The sequence below is a fragment of the Nerophis ophidion genome, linkage group LG07 (assembly GCF_033978795.1).
Source record: "Nerophis ophidion isolate RoL-2023_Sa linkage group LG07, RoL_Noph_v1.0, whole genome shotgun sequence".
Lineage (NCBI taxonomy): Eukaryota > Metazoa > Chordata > Actinopteri > Syngnathiformes > Syngnathidae > Nerophis > Nerophis ophidion.
Window position 1 is genome coordinate 39,050,216 of NC_084617.1, and position 19,558 is coordinate 39,069,773.

General features: G+C 43.5%; 1 protein-coding gene across 1 annotated transcript in view; it reads right to left on the bottom strand.

Annotated features, from left to right (window-relative positions):
* The window catches only part of LOC133556323 (transducin-like enhancer protein 4), a 256,100-nt gene that overhangs the window by 128,506 nt on the left and 108,036 nt on the right, over positions 1-19,558 (bottom strand). The window contains exons 6-7 of the mRNA XM_061906135.1: positions 12,626-13,015; positions 12,228-12,325 (exon numbers count right to left, since the gene is read on the bottom strand). Of these exons, the coding sequence (XP_061762119.1) occupies positions 12,228-12,325; positions 12,626-12,670 (143 nt within the window). The 5' untranslated portion in view covers positions 12,671-13,015. The remainder of the gene's footprint in view (positions 1-12,227; positions 12,326-12,625; positions 13,016-19,558) is intronic.

The window sequence follows — 19,558 nt, forward strand, 5'->3', positions numbered from 1 at the left end:
AGCTCTCTGGTACTTCTTGATAGCCTCCCTTCCTCGCAGAACCCAGTAGTAGCGCCTCATCTCTGCAAACACTCTATCAGGTCCAGGGTGGTGTAGTTGAGCATCCATCTCTTTAATGAGGAGTGTGCTGACTGCATGACGGGGATCCAACAATATTGGATGAAAGTCAGTGGGGCTAGAGCTGTCTAAATGGCGCAGGCGTCCTCCAACCCGTATAAGACCCAATGTAGGGTCTAATTCTGGGGCTAGCGTACTCAGCCTGCTGCTGGGTGCCACAGGCTTGCCGGCTCTGACGCATCGGATTTCTTCAGAGAAGCAGTCTGCTTGACTGGTTTTGAGCAGGTGGACCTCAGCATTTCTTAGATCGCACAGAGGTGAAGCAGGGTCGGCTGCCGCCCCATGAAGAGACTGTTGCGTAGCCTTGACCAGCTCTCTCCAGCTACTGAACCGGGTGAGATCTGGTATCTTGGGTGGTGAGCTGGTCTGTGTGAGAGCACAAAAAACACTTTGTTTTAACTCACCACTGTCCTGTGGCTCCGTGATGCTAGGACATGATGGCCATTCATCCTGTGGACGGCGAAGGAATGCTGGTCCCTGGATCCAACGATTCGGCGCAGCCAGCTCAGCTAACGTCTTGCCACGGGTGTGATCGTGTGCCGGATTGTTAGCTGTGTCCACATACCTCCAGTTTTATGAGGCAGTAAGCTCCTGGATTTCAGAAACCCGGGTTCCCACGAAAACCTTGAACCTGCATGACTGAGATGTCAGCCAGCTGAGGACAGCCGTGGAGTCAGTCCATAAGAAGGTCTGGGCAATACACAAGGTGAGCTCTTTGTGAATGAGGGAGGACAGCTGGGCTCCTGTCAGTGCTGCACAGAGCTCCAACCGTGGCATTGACTGCTGGCGTTTTGGGGCCAGCCTAAACCTTGCCACCACAAATGAGACATAGACAGTGTCATTAGTATTTATGGTGAGATATGCCACTGACCCGTAGGCTTACTCAGAGGAGTCACAGAAGATGTGGAGAGTGTACTCTGTGGTGTCAATAGCAAGCTCCAATGGTGCATAGGTTTGAGGGATGGAGATGTTGGCCAGCTCGGGGAGTTCTCTCTCCCAGCTGGACCAAGCCTGGAGGATGTCAGGAGGGAGGTTCGGGTCCTCCCAGCTCCTCTTCTTTGCCCACAGTCTCTGGACAAGAATCTTGGCCCGTGTAGTGTACGGGATAATGATCCCGATCGGATCATACTGGCGGGCAAGTACCTTATAGATGTACCGCATAGTAGGGGTCTCACTCTCTGGAGGCTTTGGTTTGAAACCGAGCCGATCAGATGGACAATACCACCGCAGACCAAGGGCCGGTTCCTGAAGATCGTTGCTCTTCTCGGCTAGCCACAGCTCAGTGCTTTCAGATCGGGCACTGGAAGGCAAGTGGGAGACAACACATGAGAAGTTACTTCCCCACGGTCGAATCTCAAATCCTCCTGAAGCCAGACATCGTCGCATCTTGTCCACCAGGAGCTTGGCTGACTCCGTCGTCAACAGGCTCTGCAGACAGTTGTCAACGTAGAAAAACTGTTCGATGGATTGCAGGACATCTTCATTTCCTGCAGCACATTCCTTGACATGTTTTTGCAGAGCAAATGTTGCACAACACGGGCTGCTCGTGGTACCAAATGGCAAAACCTGCCATTGGTATACGTCAGGCTGTTACTCCCTTTGCAGGTTTCTCCAAACAAACCTCAACAACGGCTGGTCCTCTGGTAGCAACCGAACTTGGTGGAACATGGTTCGGATATCTCCACTGATGGCGACAGCGTGCTGGCGGAACCGCAGGAAGACCCCGATGAGAGATGGGCCAAGGGTTGGACCTGGGAGAAGCTGCTCATTAAGAGAGAGACCACCATGATTAAAGGAGCAGTCAAAGAGAAGGCGATGTTTGCCATTATGATGGACGAGGTGATGAGGTATGAACCATGACTCACTGGAGCTGTTTCCCTCTCCCCCTGGAGTTTTGTGACACACCCACCATCTATAAGCTTCTGGATCTCTGCTTCATATATTTTAGCTTTGACAGGGTCTTTAAGCAGTCGTCTCTCTGTACTGCGTAACTTTGGCATCACGGCTTCAACATCTGCTTTCAGTGGAGGTGCACCTTTTACCCGGAGCAGAGGTGTAGTGTAGTGAAGTGTGTCACCAACCTTCACTCTCTTAGTGCGTGCTTCCAAGACGCTCACCGCTTCCTGGTCCAGGCGAGACCGCACCGCAAGCCGCTCACTACGGAATGGGAGAACATCAAGCTGCCAGAGGCGTTCGACTTGTTGGTAGATGTCGTCTGGTGTAGGCTTGAAGGCGGTGTAGTAACATGATGTGGCGGGGAACTCTGAACCAACCTGGAGCGTCCAGCCGAGTGCTGTATGGATAGCTACGGGTCCTCCCTTTTCGCCAAATCTTACAGGTTCTGTAGCAGTGATCAGGTGAGTGTAATCTGCACCAAGGAGCAGCAGCGGTTGCACCTTGTTGAAGCTCTGCAGTTGTAATCCTCTCAGGTGGCGGTAGCGTCTCTGGAGCGCTGCTATTGGATAGGATTGCTCGGTCAGGGTAAGTCGACCTGCTGTGTAGGCCCTCTCAACCAAATGCTGCTCTCATGGTGACGCTGGATAAGCTACATGAAAGTCAACTGATGCTCCAGTGAGGTGAACTACATCCTGACGAACAGTCCGCAGGGTGAAGGACTCTGCTCTGCCTCTGAGCTTCAGGTCTCGAACTGTAGCTGGAAGTATTATGGTGCGTTCAGCTCCATCATCAAGGATTGCATAGGTCTGCAAAGATCTGGTCCCATGGCTGATGATAATTGGCACAACTTTGAGGTATACTTTCCCTCCTTGCATCGAGTTAGCTGCTGAGGTACATTCTTTGGGTGTGATGAGGTAGACGTGGGAGCCCGGCCTGGTGATGTCATGCAGCACCCTCAGGTGGATCTCCTGACACTCACTACAGGGTTTCTTTAACGTGCAGCTCCCTTCATCGTGGTTAGTACGGCCACAGTTACGACAGCGCTTTCCGTCTGCTATCCACTTCTCAATTTCCTGTGATGAGCGTTGAATAATGTCTGGACACTGCGACAAGTAGTGCTCGGTACTCTTGCAGAAAAGACACATCATTTTATACCTTTGTTGCTTGGCTGCTGGCCGAGGCGTTTCAACTGATTTGGGCTGGTCTGCACGGTGATACACAGAAACAGGCTGAGTCCGAGGCCGGGGAGTAGGAACAGGTCTTTCTCTCTTGGCAGGCTGTGCTCCTTCAGCTCGATGGCGCTGTGCCATTTTCGCGGACAGTTTTTGAGCGTCTGCCTTCACTTTGAGCCACTCTGCTAGGTCTCTGAGGTTATATGGGTTTGGCTGCTGGTGCTGAGGCGCCCTTGAATCTGCAGATGCTCCACGAAGTTGTCTCTCATGTGTCTAGGGAGTTTGCTAAGTAGCCTGTCAACATGGCCAGTAGACATCACTTCCATCCCATTAGGCCCTTCCAATGAGGTTAGCATTCCCACCAGCAAGTCAACGTTGAGGGCGAAGCTCTGGAAGGCTTTGGGGTCTCCTGATTTGAGATCAGGGGAGTTCAGGATAGCTGCAATCTCACTTTGTGCCAACAGATGTGGCTGCCCATATTGTCTCTGCAAAGCCTGCATGGCGGCGGTGTAGGGCTGCGCATAATGTCTGCATGACTGAGCTATTAGCTTGGCTTCATCCAGGATCAAGTGTTCCATAAGCACACGGTATTTGTAATGTTCAGAAAGTTCAGTGTGTGGATTGAGCAGGTGATCTAACGCCATTTTTAAGTCAGCAAACTCTCTCTCACTGTCATGCACTAACTTAAGCAGTTCAGGTACTGGAACAGGCTGTCTGGGGGGCTGGGCAGTGTAAGGTACCTGCAGTGTTGTATACTGAGACTGGGGGATATACTGAACCTGTTGAGCTGATGAGGGCTGTTGCAGGGGGAAACCAGCAGGGGGAGACACTAGTTGATATGCTGGCTGAGTTGACAGCAAAGACACAGGCTGGTAGAGTTGCAGATGTTTGTTCTGTGGTGGCAGTTGTGACTGGTTTAATGGCTGTGTAGCGATGGTTGATAGAGGCTGATAAACAGTCCCCAGGGGAGTGGCAGCACTGTAAGGTGATGTATTGATAACTTGCTGAGTGCCCGCCGCAATAGGTAGCTGTGGTGCAGAATATGGCGCTGTTGCTATTTGGGGGGGTTGATAGGCTGGTTGTGTAAATATTAGTGGAGCGTGTTGCTGATTTATTGGTGTTGTCTGCATGGGCAGGTATTGTAGTTGTGCAGCCAATGGCACTCTGTCCTGTACATTATTAACCATCACTGTGGTAGGCTGGTTAGACGGGTAGCCTGATGTAGCTGATGTCTGTGGGCTGGCATAACTCACTGTTTGTGACGCTTGATGTGTAGGCTGCAGCATAGAAACATTCAGCGTAGCGAGGGAAGGCGGGGCCCATGCAGATGTCACAGTTGAAGGCAAAGACTGCATCAGTGTGTAGTTCTCCTGTCTACTACCTGATGTAGGAGTCATTGCTGCTTGAAGCTTTAGTGCTGTAGTGGTAGTATGTTGTATTGCTGACAGTTGTGGCTCATGCTGAAGCAGCCTGGATGATCCAAGATGGAGGCTGGATTGCTGTGACAGAGGGGTGCTGTGAACTACTGAACCGCTTAACCAGGGTGATTGATATGGTGGGACGCTCATATTGAGATTAGCTGGTGGCTGTAGGACAGGAGAGCCCTGCCCGCTGTGATAGCTCCGCCCCACGGGCACCGCCGATGGTAGGCGCATGTGGCATGTTAGCTGGCTGGGCAAGTCTCTAGCATGCATCGCCATGTTCCACTCGCTCACCTTGTCGGCCTCTCCCGGCGATAATGGATGATCGGGGATAACGTGCACTCCGTGCGGCTGGTCCTCTATACACACAGACTCGGTCTGTAGGCTGAGCAACTGCAGCCTCTGGGCGCCGACGCTCTCTCTTTGGTCCACTGCGCGGGCACCGTGAGGGATGAGGGACTGTGGAAGGCTAACCTGGTAGCTTTCTAGACGAGTTGGAAGCTGTCGCTGTCTTGCTTCGAGTGCGCCACCGTCTGCCACTGTTGTTAGCGCGGTGTCCATTTCTTCGTCGCGAGTGAGGAAATCCGGCTCGAAGGACCAATATTAAAGAACCATATGGATGTTATGATGATGTTGTTGTTGTTGTTGTGCTGGGACTCTTCACCCGTGAACGTACTCTGGTAAGGGAATAAGGACACCTTTTTTACGTTTCAACTTCTTTATGTAACTTTTAGCAGCAGCAGCTAAGTACACTCTCAAAATACACACACACTTCTACACACCGACTCAAGGACCCCGAGAAGTAAACATAGCTGCCCGGTAAACTGCATGACTTAAAACAGTCTCAACTTAAAGGTGCATGACTATATTAATAGCTTGTAACGTCAACAATAATAGTCAATTATATTCAACAATTAACATATTAAATAAGGAACATTATCTTCTCTCTTAATCTCTGACAAAGGGAATTTATAACATACACGCTTTGGATCAACGTTAAACTGCCTGGCCACTGCCAAACCAGAATACTGCTCTGCATACTTCACAGCCGCTAGCTTGATCTTTAAGTCAAACTTTTTGTTCTTCTTCCCCCTTAAAGTATTCCCGTCCATCAGTTGTGGTGTACCGCTATACATGGGCTATTATTAGGAAGAGGCGTTTGATTCCCAAAATGGGCTCAGACCCCGGGCGGTTATTTGGTTATTTGCCCAAGGGCGTTTAGTTGGTAATATACGGTGTGTGTGTGTGTGTATATATATATATATATATATATATATATATATATATATATACATAAAAATATGTGTAAAAAACAATATATATATATATATATATATATATATATATATATATACACAGTATATATATATACACACACACACACTAACTATTGCCAAAAGTATTTGGCTACCCATCCAAATGATGAGAATCACTTGGCCTGGCCACAGGTGTATAAAATCAAGCACTTGGGCATGAAGACTGTTTCTACAAACATTTGTGAAAGAATGGGCCACTCTCAGGAGCTCAGTGATTTCCAGCGTGTAACTGTCATAGGAGGCCATCTGTGCAACAAATCCAGTCATGAAATTTCCTCGCTCCTAAATATTCCAAAGTCAACTGTCGGCTTTATTACAAGAAAATGAAAGATTTTTGGGAACAACAGCTTCTCAGCCACAAAGTGGTAGGCGACATAAACTAACAGAAAGGGGTCAGCGGATGTTGAAGCGCAAGTGCAAAGACTTTCTGCACAGTCAGTTGCTACAAAGCTCCAAACTTAATGTGACCTACCTATTAGCCCACGAACAGTATGCAGCGAGCTTCATGGAATGGGTTTCCATGGCCGAGAAGCTCCATCTAAGCCATGGGTGTCAAACTCTGGCCAGCGGGCCAAATGTGGCCCGCCGTTTAATTTAATTTGGCCCTTGAGGCAATATCAAATTAGAGCTGGCCCGCCGGTAACACCAAATTCACCGCTAATACTCATACCTGCCAACCTTCCCGATTTTCCCGGGAGACTCCCGAAGTTTAGTGCCCTTCTCGAAAATCTCCCTGGGCAATCATTCTCCCGATTTCCACCCGGACAACAATATTGGGAGCGTGCCTTAAATCACTGCCTTTAGCGTCCTCTACAACATGTCGTCACGTCCTCTTGTCCTCCATATAAACAGCGTGCTGGCCAAGTCACATAATATATGCGGCTTTCACACACACATATGCGAATGCCATGTATACTTGGTCAACAGCCATACAGGTCACACTGAGGGTGGCCATATAAACAACTTTAACATTGTTACAAATATGCGCCACACTGTGAACCCCACACCAAACAAGAATGACAAAAACATTTCGGGAGAACACCCGCACCGTAACACAACATAAACACAACAGAACAAATACCCAGAATCCCTTGCAGCACTAACTCTTCCGGAACGCAACAATATACACCCCCTGCAACCACCAAACCCCGCCCACCTCATTTTTATTTTATTTTCGAATTTATTAGCCTGTGGAAAAAGTTCATGTTGATATTTACCTCAGAAGGCTGCAAATAGAAAAGAGGCATTGTTTTTTTTTATTAAATTTTATTTAATATACCACTGATGTTTTTTGAAAGTTGATTTTGCACTATTACTTTACATAAGCTCCCGGAGGGAACCCACGCAGTCAAGGGGAGAACATGCAAACTCCACACAGAAAGATCCCGAGCCCGGGATTGAACCCAGGATTACTCAGGACCTTCATATTGTTAGGCAGATGCACTAACCCCTGTTCCACCGTGCTGCCCTATTTAAGCCTTGCTTGTTCAATATTCATTGCAAAACTTGTTTGGGTCCCTATTAAAAGGTTAATTTGTTCAACCTTGGCCCGCGGCTTTGTTCAGTTTTAAATGTTGGCCCGCTCTGTATTTGAGTTTGACACCCCTGATCTAAGCCATACATCACCAAGTCCAATGCAAAGCGTCAGATCCAGTGGTGTAAAGCACATCGCCACTGGACTCTAGAGCAGTGGAGACACATTCTCTGAAGTGATGAATCACGCGTTTTCATCTGTCAATCTGATGGACAAGTATGGGTTTGGAGGTTGCCAAGAGAACGGTACATTTCGGACTGCATTGTGCCGAGTGTGAAATTTGGTGGAGGAGTAATTATGGTGTAGGGTCGTTTTTCAGGACTTAGGCTTGGCCCCTTAGCTCCAGTGAAAGGAACTTTGAATGTTCCAGGATACCAAAACATTTTGGACAATTCCATGCTCCCAACCTTGTGGGAACAGTTTGGAGGAAGCCCCTTCCTATTCCAACATGACTGTGCACCAGTGCACAAAGCAAGGTCCATAAAGACATGGATAACAGAGTCTGGTGTGAATGAACTTTACTGACCTGCACAGAGTCCTGACCTGAACCCGATAGAACACCTTTGGGATGAATTAGAACGGAGACTGAGAGCCAGGCCTTCTCGACCAACATCAGTGTGTGACCTCACCAATGCTATTTTGGAGGAATGATTGCAAATTCCTATAAACACACTCCGCACCCTTGTGGACAGCCTTCCCAGAAGATTTGAAGCTGTAATAGCCTATGGGTTGGGAATGGGATGGCACTTCAAGTCCATATGTGAGTCAAGGCAGGTGGCCAAATACTTTGGCCAATATAGTGTATAACTATATACATATGTATCGCGATAGACAATCAAGATCAATAAATAAAAAATTTGTTCGATACGTATGTTTATTTTCTTCGACGGAATAAACCGGAAAATGCCAAGCAAGGTTGGTTCCATTAACAAAGGCACTTGCTCTCTGGTAACAGAGCAACACAGGAAGTGTTCACTGATCAGTGGGAATGACACGCTCACAGCCAATCAAGTAACAGTATCAAATATCTAGTTTGGTTGCACCATCTTGTTGTCTCGCAGTTGATTCTTTGTATGGCGCGAGAAGGAAAAAAAAAAAAAAAAAAAAAAGAGTGCTGAGGAGAGTGAACAAATTGCCTATACAACAGGAAAAGTCACATCGACATTATGGCGGTTTTTTGGGGATTTTTTAAAACGAACCCGGGGCAGCACGGTGAAAAAGGGGTTAGTGTGTCTGCTTTACAATACAAAAAGGTCCTGAGTAGTCCTGGGTTCAATCCTGCATGCCCTCCCTGTTACAGCGTGGGTTCCCTCCAGGTACTCTGGCTTCTTCCCACTTCCAAAGACATGCACCTGGGGATAGGTTGATTGGCAACACTAAGATGGTCATAGTGTGTGAATGTTGTCTGTCTATCTGTGTTGGCTCTGCAATGAGGTGGCGACTAGTCCAGGGTGGACCCCGCCTTCCGCCCGATTGTAGCTGAGATAGGCACCAGCGCCCCCCGTGACCCCAAAAGGGAATAAGCGGTAGAAAATGGATGGATGGATAACACGGACCAGACCAAGATGTTCGTTATCAGTTTTACCACACCACCTTAGGCGCACTCACCCATGAGCATAGCCGGTGCTCTGAAAAAAAAAAAAACCTGCTTCATTGAAAAAATGCAACCAGTTGCATAATTGTATAGTTAACAACATTAGTATTTTACATATTTTCAGAAAATGCCCAAAATAGGTCCTGGAAGAATTGCTCTTGTATTTTTATTTATTATTCACATATGAGCTTGTCAAAATACTTGTTTTTGCGTCACGTCATGACATTGCTGGTTTTACGAGCAGAGGAGCATGTTCGGCAGCGCGCACACACAGAGTACTTATAAGCAGACACCGTTCGTAGACAGAAAAGGGAGAATGGATGCATTTTGGTCTGAAAACTAAAGATAGTTAAAAACATATAACACTAAAACGCCCTCAGTGAGAGGTGATTTAAGACATGGCTACCTAGCTAGCAGCTAACATCCATCCGCATTTGGCTGTGTTTTAGATACTTCTAAATCACTAACCCTGGCATCCATGGCGACAAATGTTTCTTACAAGTATCATCCCTGCAGGACGAGGAATAGCTAAATATGCTTCACTACACACTGTAGGAGGATTCAATAGCTAACCGCTAACAGCAAGCTAGCATGAATGTAAACAAATGCCATGGGTGGATCCACACCTAACATCCACTGTAATGATACCAAAAACAAGAGCGTATCTAGTCGATACTACTAGGATTACATCGATATTTTCTATCATCACAAAATCTTTTTTCCTCTTTTTAAAATGTATATTATGTTTATAAACTCAGGAAATACTGTATGTCCCTGGAGACATGAGGACTTTGAATATGATCAATGTATGATCCTGGAACTTGGAATCGAATCCATACCTAAATTTGTGGTATCATCCAAAACTAATGTGAAGCATCAAACAACAGAAGAATAAGTGAATATTGCATTTGAACAGAAGTGTAGATAGAACATGTTGAAACAGAAAATAAGCAGATATTAACAGTGAATGAACAATCAGATTATTAATCAATTTTACAGCTTTTCCCTCATATATTTGACAAAATAATAGAATGATAATTGACACAATAAGTTACTGCATACGTCAGCAGACAAATTAGGAGCCTTTGTTTGTTTACTTACTACTAAAAGACAAGTTGTCTAGTATGTTCACTATTTTATTTAAGGACAAATTTGTTTTCCGATTGCAATAAGAAACATATATTTAATGTACCCTATGATGCTTTGTTAAAATAAAACCAATAATGCATTTTTTTTGTGGCCCCCTTTATTTAGAAAAGTACCAAAAAATATCGAAATACATTTTGGCACCATTACTAAAATATTGGTATCGGGACAACCCAATGTGTAATGTTACAGTGACCAAAAATAGTAAATATACTTGCTGAATAAAATCTATGCCTTGTTTCTAATGAATATGTAGGCCTATTATGCTACCGTATTATAATGTTGGTCATTATGGGGGTACTTGAAAAGTGTTTTCTGAGGTGGTACTTGGTGAAAAAAGTTTGGTAACCAGCCATGCATTTTAGGCAAAAAAAAATTATCGTTTTGGTTTGAGTCGTGGTATATAAAAATGCCGAAAAATAACCACAACATTTCAAACTTTTTTACCTTAATTATGGTTATTTTGTTCGAGGAAAACTTAAGCGTTGGTGCGCATGGGTGCACAAGCTCAGTGGCGTTGGGTAGCAAATTTTCATGGGTACAGTAGGAAATATTTCTAGAACACAGACACCAAACCTCCAGAAAATTGTTCTCAGGTTTGTCTGTTTAGATTTTCACACTTTGCACTTTTCTTTTACACTTTATTAAGCATTTCTTACATATTCCTTATTATTGCACCTTCATTTTGAGAGGTGTAGAATTGTGTTTACGTTGTTTGTTTTGAGTGTATTCCATGGTTGTGATGACAATTCATTTCTGCCTTGATAGCTGAGAGGATTACAATCAGAGGAAGGTTACATTTTAAACTAAAATATTTACATTTAATAGCTGAGATAGGCACCAGCGCCCCCCGCGACCCCAAAAGGGAATAAGCAGTAGAAAATGGATGGATATTTTTCTCCTGGTCCTCATTTTCGATAGCTAATAAATATATCGACCGATATAGAATACATATATCGCGATACAGTTTTCGAGTATAGAACTCCTTTACACACAAATAAAATCGAGTCAACCACCCTTTATTTCAGGCTTGGACAATTATTTTTACCCGGGGGGCCAACTTTTGAGAAAAAAATGTGTCCGGGGGCCGGTATATATGTTTTTAGAAACACTAATACAAAACCTTACAATAATATCTGATTGAAAGCTAAAAACGTTATGACAGATCGCCTTAAAAAACAGAATGGAATTTTAATTTTCTTTGATGAATGAGACACCCATAATGTACATGTAATTAAAGAATGTGGGATTTACAATATTAACTATAAAACACTGAATATTGACAACATAGTTTACAATCAAGTGAAACGCAACAAAAATGCAACACAAACAGCGAAATATGGACACGAAGGGTAAAAAATAAACACACCTACAATCTGATATATTTGATATATCACTAAGCTTTAGAACTTTGTTGTAAAACTCTCCTCCCGCGTTTGTCCCTGACACCCACATTTCAGGCTGGCTGCTCTGGAAACACTGGAGACGCACCCACACTGCTTGGTGCCTCGTCTGAGCTGCTGTGACGTAGATTACCAAAGCAAATATTTTCACTCGAGGGTCCAAATTTAGAAAACAAATGTGTCTGGGGGCCAGTATATCTATTTATAGGAACACTAATAAAAAAACTGATATATCACTAAGCTTAAGAACTTTGTTGTAAAAATCTCTTTCCACATCTTTCCCTGACACCCGCATTTCAGGCTAACCCTCTGTGGAAACGCTCCCCACCGACACTGCTTGGTGCCAGTCTACGCTGATGTGATTTAAGATTATAATAGTAACTAGTACATCATGCAAAAGGGCAGATTCCAACCATTGAAATACTTTGTATACTTCAAGACTTACGGTCATTTGAAAACATCACTGCACATCATAATGGCAGCAACAGTTTCTATCTTAAAGATCTAAAAAAATTATTTGGGAATGTCTGGTGGGCCAGATTAAAAAGCTAAAGGGGCCCCCAGGCCTTAATTTACCCAGGTCTGCTTTTGATTCAGGGATCTGGTAACCAAAGCATTTAACACTCACCTGTGATACTGTGCCTGCAGAAACTGGAACTCCTCCTTGATGCGGTCGCAGGACTCGGACACAGTGAACTTAAACGGCTGTCCAGGCTGGTGCACGACCTCAAGTGGAACAAACACAACTCAAGAATAAGAAGAAGAAGAAGACAGGAAGAACTGAGGTACGAGTGTCAAGACCACAATGGCCCCCTGTCAAGCTGTCTATGTTTTCGGACACAGACGTCCGTGAATGAGCCCAATTGTCCTGGCAATAGCTCACAGTGGCACGGAAAGTCCAACCAAAGTCATTACGCATGCGCACTTCAATGGTATATTTTTTTAAATGTATTTTCATTTATTTATTTATTACTATAATGTATACATTTTATTTATATATTTGTATTTAGCTTGTTATCTACTTACCGGATGCCGCGCAGGAGGGTACATTTTGCTCAAGTCTCGAATCATTAAAAAGGCATTGAAAAGTTCCTCCACGTGAAAATAAAAAAACAAAAGATTGAAGCGTGACTCTTTCTCCTGTGCGTCAATTGAAAAAAAAAATCAAGCCGCATCGGACCTTCGGCAGGTTGCCATTCTTCCGGAGGTGGTTTAGTTGAAGAGATGAGAGAATGTCCCTCTCGCAGTCACTTATGTTGTTGAATTTCCTCTTCTAATAGTCGTCTTCCGCCATGTCGTGACCCCACTTGTCCTCCTGCTGCTGGCCAGCCGGTTAATTTCCTACTTCCTCCGTTAATGTTCACACGTCCCGGCGGCGGCGACCACTTCACCGACACTGACGGATCTCGCCCCCACCTTTCAAAAATCACATTTAGAAGCAGCCAGTCAAACGAGCTCAATTACACATTCACGACGTTTACAACGCCAAGTCGAGCGAGCGTGTGTGGGATTTGTAGTTTGAGTGTATGAGAGTTTCGTGCGTGAATCGGATTTGAGAACTACAACTTTCTGCTTCTGGGATAAAGAGGGGCGGTCATTAACGGCAACCAATAGCGAGCTAGAAGTGCACGAGCCACCTGTCACTCATTTCTACGGCGTCCAACCACGTCACGCTATGCAGACACCCCACGTGGGGTCGACTCTGTCTGGTCCTAAATGACAAAGAGCAATAATGGTAACTATGCCGAGATTTATGTGGGTTTTATCACACACTCCCAGGCGAACATGTGCTCCCTGTTTGTTTCTACTATTTATTTATCAACCTATTAAAACAGTCTGCCATTAAGTGCACATTTTTGCATTTTACAACCCCGCAATTAAATTGTCACTAGGCTTTGCAGGTACACCAGTCTGCTTGTATTGCACATGAATAATTAAGGCATGTAGGTGTGCTGATGTGAGCTCAATGTGTGAATGATCACAGCTGCCAAAGTCGGACACATAGCGTATATGTACGGTCATTTCCGTCATTGGCATGACTCACCAAACAGGACAGCACCGAGACTCTGCACCTTTTTGACAGTGCACCTGATTAATCATTGAGATGACATGCATCAATCTCCGTGTATGTTCAATGTTGGTGACATCGTCATATACAATTAACAATGTGATTATAATATTAGAAACTCCCTTAAGCAAAGACAGTGAACTGATAATCAAATAGTTAGCACAGTAAATTAAGGAACTTTACCTAAATTAGGCAAAATCTGTTGTAGCTCAATGATTTATGCATGTTGCATAAATCATTGCACATATATATATCTATATATATGTATATATATATATATATATATGTATATATATCAAGATTCAAGTTTATTTGTCACATGCAGACTACTCCACAGTGAAATGCTTTTTTCCATGCTCTTCAGATATTGCGTACAGTGGGATCCAAGCGTTAGTTGCAGAATCTAATACACTAAATTTAAAAAAAACACCAAAAATTGAATAGCTCTGATGTACATTCCTTACATACATACATATAAATATATATATATATATATATATATATATATATATATATATATATATATATATATATATATATATATATATATATATGAAGAGTTCATACGCAAAAACCGATAAACGCCATTTTGATAAAGTTTAGCCCAGCCTCGGTAATATATAGTCCGCCACTTCTATTGTGGTATACCAAAATCAATTTGTTTGCAAATGCGGACAAATGTCGCTTTTAACGTCATTTAGTTCAGCGATTTATTGCAAAGGCCGATAAGCGCCATGGATCATCTACCACAAAAGCCGATATATCCGTTTGCCCAACCAGCGCTGCAGTACGGGATCACGTGACAAAGAAAATGGCGGCGCGCCCGGAGTCACTCAGTGTTGTTATCCGCGCATGAATAATTTGGAAGCTTCTCCTGTGAACACTGTTAAGCCAGCGAAAAAAACTGACGTGTTGAAGTTATTATTTGATGTTGGCGCTAGCACGCGTGTCCGTGAGTTTTACACCGCTGCGTTAAACGATGTTGTCGAGCATGGAGCTAATGTCGATAGCGATGATGAGTGAGCTGTTATCTGCACAGGAGTGTTTTTGATAGGCAAACCAGGTTGAGCATTTGTGCTTGTTTTATTAATAGAAAATTGTCTTCATTGCAACACTGTTTTTTTGGTTTTTGCATTTTGTGCTGAAAAGCACGAGGTAAACATGTGAGGTCACAGTTCCAAAAAAGCATGTCCGGTTAGCAAGTACGAAAAAACAATGTTCGCAGGGACAGCTAGATGTATACGTACCAAGGGATCGAAACTGTTAAATAATGAAGTAAAGAAATGTGAACAGTTGTTACGTTGAAATGTGGCTTTCGATAAATTTCACGTTCTGTTTTTCTCTATCTTTATCTTGAATATTATGCGAAATAACAACCGCAAAGAAAACGATTTTGGAGATATCTGTTTTTGCGACATATCATAATTTGGATATATCTGCTTTTGACGTAAAACCACATCAAACACTCTTACTTGAAAGCCATTCATTACATCAGCATTTCTTAAAAGTTTAGGCTTTCATGACTTGCTTATGTTGATATTAAATAAACCATTGTACGCTTGTACATGTACCGGCAACACAAGCAGGCAGAAAATCGTTAATATACAGAATCGGTCAAAATGGATTTATCTGCTTTTGCATATGAACTCTTCATATATATATATATATATATATATATATATACATACATACATATATATATATGTATATATATATATATATATATATATATATATATATATATATATATATATATATATATATATATATATATATATATATGTATATATCAGAATCAGAATCAGAATCATTTTTATTTGTCCGTTCCAACATGTACAAGACACATATATATATATATATATGTATATATATATATATATATATATATATATATATATATATATATATATCCATCCATCCATCCATTTTCTACCGCTTATTCCCTTTAGGGGTCGCGGGGGGCGCTGGCGCCTATCTCATATATACATATATATATATATATTTATATATACTGTGTGGAGTTTGCATGTCCTCCCCGTGACTGCGTGGGTTCCCTCCGGGTACTCCGGCTTCCTCCCACCTCCAATGACATGCACCTGGGGATAGGTTGATTGGCAACACTAAATGGTCCCTAGTGTGTGAATGTGAGTGTGAATGTTGTCTGTCTATCTGTGTTGGCCCTGTGATGAGGTGGCAACTTGTCCAGGGTGTAATCTGCCTTCCGCCCGATTGTAGCTGAGATAGGCGCCAGCGCCCCCCACCACCCCAAAGGGAGTAAGCAGTAGAAAATGGATGGATGGATATGTATATATATATATATATATATATATATATATATATATATATATGTCCTTGGGGACCCCATTTTGAAAATTCCTAGCGCCAACACTGATGGAGTATTGGTCCTGCAAAATAGCTGCGGGCCAGTTCTAGTATCATCCCGGGGGCCATGGATAATTCATTCATGGGCCAGATCCGGCCCGCGGGCCTCGACTTGAATATATTTGGTTTACATTGACATGAAAAAAGCAGATAAAAATGGAAATTTACTTGCATTGTGAACTTTGCCTTTTTTATTTTATTTTTTGGGGTGGTTAGGTCTTGAAAAAGAGTGGTGGTGTATAGTGGCTTTCACTTGGGTGTATCCTGGTATTGAACTAGACTTGGAAGCCACAATAGTCCTGTATCTGCCTCGGTCTCTCTTTCCTTCCTGCTGGTTGTTATATCTTTGGTTTGTACACACACACACACACACACACACACACACACACACACACACACACTCACACACTCCATCCAAATACACATCTCTATCCAGCACACATACAAACTAATATCTCAGGTAAGCACAGGGCCTAAAGTGACCTGCTGTCGTGGTGCGTGAGTCCACTAAGGCTCAGAAAAGGTAATATCATGCCCTCCCTCCATCCTCTCCAACGGCCGGAGCCGTGATGCGGGCGAGCAGGGGGGGCGGAGGCGGCGGTGAGGCAGGTGAGGAGGAATAAACAGATTTATTTGCCTGCGCCTGTCTCTGATTATTTTGCCCCTGCCTTTTGTTCCAGACCTTATGAAACCCAAATGTCAAGTGAGGCGAGGGCCTCATATCGAGTCCTGTCAATCACGGCTCTCGCCGCGCCTGAAGCCCCAACGCCGGATTATTGGCTTCAACACAAGAGCTGCAAGGCCGGCGGCCACGAAGCCTCTGACGATTTGACAGCTCGGGCTTCCTTTTTTTTTTTGTGTCTTCTAAAGAGGAACTTCATTTGGCAGCTGATGCACAGGAGATTGCAGGTTTTTGAGATGGATATGAGTGTGTATACTGTATGTGTGTCTTACCCTTTGTGACTGCTATTCATCAGCAACAAATCCCAAAACATATTGTTTTTGTCCGGTGTGCCACATAAGAAGGTCTATATCAGCTGTGTTCCATTTCATGCACGTCCTTAAACGCCACACTAAGCACAAGTGAAGAGGTGGCTGTAACATATTATGTGCAACCATAAACCGTTGGGGGGATTTACACCTACATGAATCAAGTGACCCACTTCCCATTTTTTGTCTCCCCTGTCTCTCAGTTCGGATATGCGTCAAACAGAAAACAAACCATCCATCCATCCATGTTCTACCGCTTATTCCCTTTGGAGTCGCGGGGGGCGCTGGTGCCTATCTCAGCTACAATCGGGCGGAAGGCGGGGTACACCCTGGACAAGTCGTCAGCTCATCGCAGGGCCAACAGAGATAGACAGATAACATTCACACTCACATTCACACACTAGGGCCAATTTGGTGTTGCCAATCAACCTATCCCCAGTTGCATGTCTTTGGAAGTGGGAGGAAGCCGGAGTACCCGGAGGGAACCCATGCATTCACGGGGAGGACATGCAAACTCCAAATAGAAAGATCCCGACCCCGGGACTGAACCCTGACTACTCAGGACCTTCGTATTGTGAGGCAGACGCACTAACCCCTCTGCCACCGTGAAGCCCAGAAAACAATCATGTGCTGCAAAAAAAAATAATTTTACAAAAAAAAAAAAAAATATGTACATAACATTTACTGTGTTTTTACATATTTTACTGTAAATCACCGCTGTCAAACTCAAGGCCTGGGGGCCAAATTTGGCCCACCACATTATTTTATGTGGCCCGCGAAAGCCTGGAAATAATATGCGTTAATAAAATGCGTATTGTATTTTCCGGACCATAAGGCACACTGCCGATGAATGGTCTATTTTTGATCTTTTTTCATATAAAAGGCGCAACGGATCATAGGGCGCATTAAAAGGGTCATATTATTTTTATTTTTTTTGTTAATGTAAAACACTTCCTTGTTGTCTACAAAACATGTAATGGTGGTTCTTTGGTATGGATTATGTTTTACAAATCATCTTCAAGTCGCTTTCTTACGTGGCTCACCTTCTACAGCGTCTTCTTCCCGTAATCTTTGTTGTAGCGGTGCAGCGTGCAAGGACGGGAGTGGAAGAAGTGTCAAAAGATGGAGCTAATTGTTTTATTGATATTCAGACTTTACTTCAATCAATAACGGAGCAGGATCTCCTTATCCGTGGCCCACTACTGCAACAACAAGGAAATGTGTCCCGTGAAAAAACGTCCAACCGGAGCTCTCTAATAACAATCAATCAAACAATGACTAAAGTTCTATGGGTGAATCATTTAAACCCACACCAGTTTTCAGCGCTTTCATAGCAAGTCTACTGACAAATATACAGTTGTGGTGAAAAGTTTAAATACACTTGTGAAGAACATCATTTAATGGCTGTCTTTAGTTTCCAATAATTTCTACAACTCCTATTTTTTGGTGATAGAGTGATTGGAGCACATAGTTGTTGGTCACGAAAAACATTCATAAGGTTTTGTTCTTTTATGAATTTATTATGGGTCTACTGAAAATGTGACCAAATCTGCTGGGTGAAATGCATACATACAGCAATGTTAATATTTGGTTACATGTCCTTTGGCAAGTTTCACTGCAATAAGGCGCTTTTGATAGCCATCCACAAGCTTCTGGCAAGATTCTGGTTGAATTTTTGACTACTCCTATTGACAAAATTGGTGCACTTCTGATATATTTGGTTTTCTGACATGGACTTGTTTTTTGAGCATTGTCCACACGTCTAGCCAGGACTTTGGGAAGGCCATTCTAAATCCTTAATTTTAGCCTGATTTAGCCATTCCTTTACCACTTTTGACATGTGTTTGGGGTCATTGTGTTACGCCTGTTCGGCATTGTGATGCCGGGTTCGATTCCCTCGTGGATGCGTCAACAAGTGAACACAGCAAAGGTATGATATAAACAATTTATTTAACGAAAAGTATCTATGAAACAAAACACTGGTGCTAATGAAAGGCAAACCAAAGACGCTAGCATAAAAGCTAGGATATACAAAAATGAGAACTAAACTGGCACATAGACACATTAAAGAGTAAAACAAAACATACAGCATGAGAGCTGGAATAAACAAATGGCTGAGCGTGAAAAGCTAACCAGAATATACATACGATGACAGAGTGCAGGCGTAACTTGTTGCGTGAAAGCAAATTTGGATCCCAGACTGAACAACAAAAGATGCAGGCTTATATAAGGTAGGTGATTAGTGAGGACAGGTGTGCAGGGCCGTGAGAAACAGGTGAAAACTGATAAGCTACCATGGGGACCGACTTAAACAGGAAATAATAGGATCAGATGGAGAGTGAAAATAAAAATGGAAAAATAAACAATAATATGTGGAGGATCCAAAAAGCGGATCTCAACAGTATCTCCCCCCAAAAAAGACGGATACCAGATGTCTCAAAACAATAATAAAGAAAAAACTTGAACCCCGTCCCCAAAATCAGAAAGTCCACACACTAAGGGAGGGTGGAGGGACGCCA